The 5,686-nt window shown below is 59.0% G+C and overlaps 1 protein-coding gene across 1 annotated transcript; it reads right to left on the bottom strand.

Moving 5' to 3' along the window:
* Positions 1-1,202: 1,202 nt before the first annotated feature.
* Positions 1,203-4,298, bottom strand: ZFP36L1 (ZFP36 like 1 zinc finger CCCH-type). Its single transcript, XM_085224976.1, has 2 exons — positions 4,078-4,298; positions 1,203-3,673 (listed from the first exon to the last, which is right to left on the bottom strand). Exons 1-2 carry the CDS (start codon positions 4,132-4,134, stop codon positions 2,723-2,725), a joined length of 1,008 nt encoding a protein of 335 aa, XP_085081102.1. The 5' UTR covers positions 4,135-4,298; the 3' UTR covers positions 1,203-2,722.
* Between the last annotated feature and the right edge of the window lie 1,388 nt (positions 4,299-5,686).

Here is a 5,686-nt window from a genome sequence, read left to right as displayed (position 1 = left end):
ATATGCGCCCTGTGACAGGCTCGGGATCCTCTCCAGATCAGACAAGCCTTGTGCATTGGGGCCAAGGCTCTGCTCTCACAGCTGGGAAGGAGCAGGTCCAGGCTGCAGCTGGGCACCGGCCTCCCAGGCCACAGCACATCCTTGGCGTAGGCCATGGAGCAGTACCGGGCTGTACCTGAGGCTCTTCTCTTACATGCAGACCGTGCTGCACGCTAGTTACATCAGCATCTGCCAAGTGAACTCCCCATGCAACTTTTGTACTGCTCATGGGAACCAGCCCTTAGCAATCACGCTCCCCTTCCACCATCTTTCCTCCACCAAGCTCACCTTCATTGCCAGACCACACAAGAAAGCGCATTGCACAAAACCAGCAGCAGGAAGGTGTGTTGGTGCAAGCCCCGAGGTATCCCGCAGCTTTTGTTTTGCAGGAACTCTTCCAACATGAGTTAGGAAACATCTCTCCCTAATGTTGAGGCATGTCAAGACAACTGACCGAGCAGTGGTTCAGCAGCAATATTCCACCCCCGATTTAGAAGCGAGCTGGAACAGCTTCAGATGCAGAGCGCCAAGCCTCCTCCAAAGAGCTCGAAGGTGAAGAAAACAAGAGCTGCACCATGAGCAGCAGTGGCAAAGAGGAGTCCCTAAATACAAACACTGGCTGCAGAAGTTTCTGGGATTGGTGGCTGGTGGTCCCATGAGTCCAAGGCCCTGAATGCAACATTAGGATCAGCTGCATGTACTTTGCTGGCGATCTACATGCTCCTCCCTTGCAAAATGGGACTCCACCTCAGCCACTCTACCACCAAGGCCCACCACCACCACCAAGCTGGGCCAGAGGTCTGGGAAACCTACACCACTCAGCACCCCACCAGAACCCCACCCAAAGCACAGCACGGGCCATCCAGCTCAAGGCACAAGCTACACTGAGCAGAGAGTAAGCCAGCAGGGACAGAGGGGGCGAGAGGAGACAGGTGGAGGGGAGGAGGCTCCCTAAGAGACAGAAGGCTAAAGACCAGGGCTGGGCACTCACCGGGGCTGACCTTCGTACCCCCTGAGCTGGGTGGCTGACCAGCTGCACCTGCAGGAGTGAAGGAAGGTGCTGAGCACCTTGGCGGGTGCCTCACAGAAAGGGAGAGAAACAGCTGCACGTGAGTGGTCGCCTAAAGCCAGCGCCTTGATTTCTGCAAGTAAAACCACTGTCATTTTCTTGAAAAAACTTGGGGTTTATTGATTTAAACTGCAAACAGTCGTTACAAAAGAGATTCTCTTAAATAAACTCACACAAAGAGGAAGAGAAAGCAATGTAGTGAACAGTAACAGGGGGGAAAAAAATTACATTCATTATTCTCTTTGTGCCAGTCCCGTTCACCTCGGCAAGGAAAACTCCAAACTTGGATACAGAAACGCAAAGACAAACTGTATTTGGAATGTCTTCAGATAGGCACTTGGAGCTCAAGGCTTTTCTCCTTGAATCTATACAAAAAGAGGAAGAAAAAGGTCTTCCTTCCACACTGCCTCGCACAGAGCTCACATATGTACATTCTGTAGCCCACTTGGCAAGACCCAGGGCAGGGGAAGAGGAGGAGGAAAGGAAAGGCAAAGAAGCACATTAACTCAATTTGCAGTCCAACACAAAAAAAAAAAAAAAAAAGGGGGGGGAAATTCTAAAATAAATAATCCAAACACAGTTTTTTGCATTTTTTTAAATTAATTTTTCATTTTTTAAAATAAAATAACCAAAAAAAGTGTAAAGTTACAAAAAATGTCATTGTAGTATAATATATTAAACTGTGGGGGAAAAAAAAAGGAAAAGACACTTCACAATCTTAAGATTAATATGGAAGATCATAATTTAAACATAAAAGAATATATTCTATGGATTCATCATCCCGATAAATATGAACAAAATTAACAAAAAAGCATAGGTTTCGGCAATAAATACGTTTTGATAAGTTAAATAAGCTTTTTTATATTGTTGTGCAGTGACAAGCAAAATTTGCTCTCCAATTTCTGAAGTTATACAAAATTAAAAACCCAGAAAAAAAAATAATAATAAAAGCTTGGCGTGAGTGCTCTAAGATAGGTCTAAGGTACTCTAGAGCAAAACCATTAAAGCTATGTCTACTGGAACTTTGTTTACACGAACGTGTGTATGTGTGGAATGACTTCCGTCCGCCCCACCCCGTTTCTTTATTTGTTGTTAAGATGTCACACGAATACACGAGGAACTTTTAGCACCAAAATCGAGTCTCTCCCAGCACAGTCCACCTCTTTTGCTTTCTGCCATCTTTTTCGCTCGTCGTCCTCCCAGCCGAAGTCCCGCTCGTGTCACAACCGCTCTGTTCTCAGCTCACCCTCCCCGCAGGCAGGCGGAGGGGCGAGGCAAGGGGCTGGATGTTAACGCTGCCACGTGCCTGCAGCCGGGGGGCGGTGCAGGAGGCAGCCAGCGGGGGGAGCCGGGCGCGGGCACATCCTGCACATCTGGAAGCGCGCAGAGCTGCGGTGCCCTCTGCAGCCGGAGAGGTAATAGAGTCACAGTGAAAGTGTTACAAGGCACTAATTTTGTAAACGTTATTGCTTCTCGTCGTAATTTGGCACTTAAGGTTGGAGCCGATGGGTGTGCGACAGGCAGGCGGACGCGTTAACATCCAGCTGGGGGGGTAGGGGAGGGCGGGGGGGTCAGCTTAACATCGCCACCGAGGGGGGAGCGGGAGGAACCCGCTTAGTCGTCGGAGATGGAGAGTCTGCTGAAGATGGGCAGGCGCCTGGAGGTGTCCAGGATGGGCGAGTCGGAGCCGCTGTGGCTGCTACTGGAGCTGCTCAGATAGCCCTCCTGGTCGGAGAGCGAGTCCTGAGGGCTGGGCGGCGAGTCGAACATGTGAGGAGACTCGGACATGGGCCTGAACAGGAAGGCGGTGGGGGAGCTCCCGCCGGGCACCGGCACCCCCACGCTGGGGGCAAAGAGGCTGACCAGCTCCTGGCTGGAGAAGGTGAAGGGGTTGCTGGCGCAGTCGGGCAGCGTGGGGGAGCCCAGCAGGTCGTCGGCACTCAGCATGGGCGGCGGGGTGACGGAGGTGGGGCTGTCCAGCAGCCCGGGGGCGGCGGCGCTGGGGAAGCCGGCGAAGCTGAAGCTGTGTTGTAGGCGGGGTCTGTCGGCAGGGGGGGGCTCCCGGCTGCCCGCCACCGCGCGCCGCTCCTCGGCGTTGTGGATGAAGTGGCAGCGCGGCCCGTAGGGGCAGAAGCCGATGGTGTGGAAGGTGCGGCAGAGCTCGGTCTTGTACTTGGGGTGGCGGGTGAGGCTGCGCAGCTCGTGGATGCCGTGGGCGAACTGGCACTTGTCGCCGTACTTGCAGGCGCCGTTCTCCTCGAAGGGGCGGCACAGCTCCGTCTTGTAGCGGCTGGAGTTCACTTGGCCCCCGGGCTGCTTTTGCTGCAGCAGCCGCTCGCCGCCCTCCGAGAAGGAGCGGTCTCGAAAGCGGCTCTCCCGGGGGCCGAGCGCGGGCGCGGGCTCCCCTTTGAGGCCGCCGAGGAGCTGGCTCTGGTGGAACTTGGCGTTGGGCAGCGTCACCGAGTGCCTCCTAGGGAAGCCGCCGCCGGCCGGGGTGCCCACCGCCTTCCTGTCCAGCAGGCACCCGCCGACCCCCGCGGGGCTGTAGTTCAGCATCTTGCTGCTCTGCGGGGGAAGGGGAAGCAACCACCGGTCACTCGCACAGTCCGGAGCGGAGGGGCCGCGGCCGTCCCGCAGCGGAAGCCCTCCCCACGCCCGGCCCCGACGAACGCCCCTCGCGCAGCGCCCGCTCCGAAGGAGGAAGCGCTGAGAGCGGCCGCGCGGGACGACCGCGCGCTACGGTGCAAGCCCAGCCCCGGCAACGTGTGCTGCGCTGCGCCGTGGCCCGACCCTACGGGCGGCCTTTGCGCGGCCCGGCTGGAAGCGTTCCTGACCCCTGCGCTAACGTCGCTCGCGAGCAGAAACCGGGAGGGAAAGGAAAAAGAAAATAAAAACAAAAAAAAATGCAACCACAGCAAAAGGCGCCCTCCCGAAGTTGGGAGAAACAACGCCCCGACGGCGGCGCTTACCTTGCATAAAACTTCGCTCAGGTCGAAGATGGTGGGCGACACCAGGGCCGTGGACATATTGCCGGGCGAGCGCGGGACGCGGAGGGCAGCGGCACGCGTGGAGGGGTCGCGCTGCGGGAAGGGCTCGGCCTCCGCCCGACTCTGTGCCGCCCCAGCCCTGCCCGGCCCCGCGCCGCCCGCCGCTCACTGCGCGCCCGGACGATGGCACTTATAGAGTTTCGGCCTTACCCCGGGAGGAGGGGCGGTGGGAGGAAGGGGAGGAGGAGGAGAGGGCGGGGTGAAGAGCGCGGCGGCTGAGTCACCCGCGGGCGGGGCGGCTCCGCAAACTTTTCGAGAGGAAGGAGGGAGGGGGGAGGGGGTAAGAAAAAGGAAAAAAAAAAAAAAAGAAAAAAAAGCAAGAAAGGGGAAAAAAAAAAAAACGCGCGTCCCTGCGAGAACGGCTCCGAGCTGCGCCTTTTCCCCCCTCCCCCGCCCGTGCGTCTCCGCGCGGCTCTGCGCGCTCAGCCCGCGGCCATATGCCGGCTGGCTCGCCTCCGCCTCACTTTAGGTTACTAAAACACAGCTTTAAGAAGGGTGCGTGGTGGATTCTACCTTTTCCCCCCCGTGCGCTGCCTTTCCGCTCCGCAGGGCTCTGGGCTGTAACCCTGCCGAACCTCACCGCGACACCGCTCGCAGGGTGTGGGCACGGCGGACCCTAGGCCACCCCAAGAGCGCGGCGCGGCTCCGGGACGGCTCCGCGGGGGGGGAGAGGGGCGCAGCCCCAACCAACGGCTGCAGCGCGCGGGGCCGCGCTCTGCCCCCCTGCGGTGTCGGGGGGCGGCCGAAGCTGCCGCGAGCCCCTCCGGCTCTCTTTTTGCACTGTTGCCGTTGTTGTTTACTTAAGGGGAGCAGCCCGTGTTCCTCGAGCTCCTTTCCCTGCCCAGTTCCCCTCGCCCCGGCCGGCGGCGGGCACTTCGCCGCTCTGGACGCGGTGCCCGTTCCCAGGGCTCTCAGTCTCTATAATTAACCACGCGGTAATTGCCGAGCTGGAAACGTCACTGCGGGGACTTTCCGAAGCTCCCGAGAGCCGCCAGCGGTCATCTCTTCGCTACCGCCCTCCGCAACACCGCCCCCCTCCCCACCCCACTGTGTGCTGCTTTGGGCGGCCGGGACGGGGGCGGGCGGGAATCGGCGCGGCGCTGCCGCCGGGCGGGGCGGGCAACGCGGGAGCTGCGGAGCCGCGAGGAGGGGCGGTGGGCGCGGCAGTGGGAGCGCGTTGTTACAGGAGGGCGCGGGGCGAACAAATGAGTGCGCAGTGCACTCGGCGCAGCCTGCGGCGTTCCTGCGCCTCGGTCCTGGTGCGCGTTCCGGGGCGCACAGGGATGGAGTTCCCGTCCCATGCATACACTGAACACGGCGATTAAGAACTGCCGTCCCCATCCAGAATGGCCAAAAGCAGGGAGCGAGACGAGGAATTGCAAGTGACGTGCTGAGCCGGGAGGGGAACGTTCCCCACAGTGCACGCACGGAGCTGTGGGCAGCTGGCACGCAGTGCTGCGGGGTCATACAGTCACAGAATCATAGAAGGGCTTGGGCTGAAAGGGACCTTGAAGACCATACAGTTCCTTCC

The sequence above is a fragment of the Meleagris gallopavo genome, chromosome 5, assembly GCF_905368555.1.
Source record: "Meleagris gallopavo chromosome 5, MGAL_WU_HG_1.1, whole genome shotgun sequence".
Lineage (NCBI taxonomy): Eukaryota > Metazoa > Chordata > Aves > Galliformes > Phasianidae > Meleagris > Meleagris gallopavo.
This window is presented reverse-complemented; position numbering and strand designations above follow the sequence as displayed.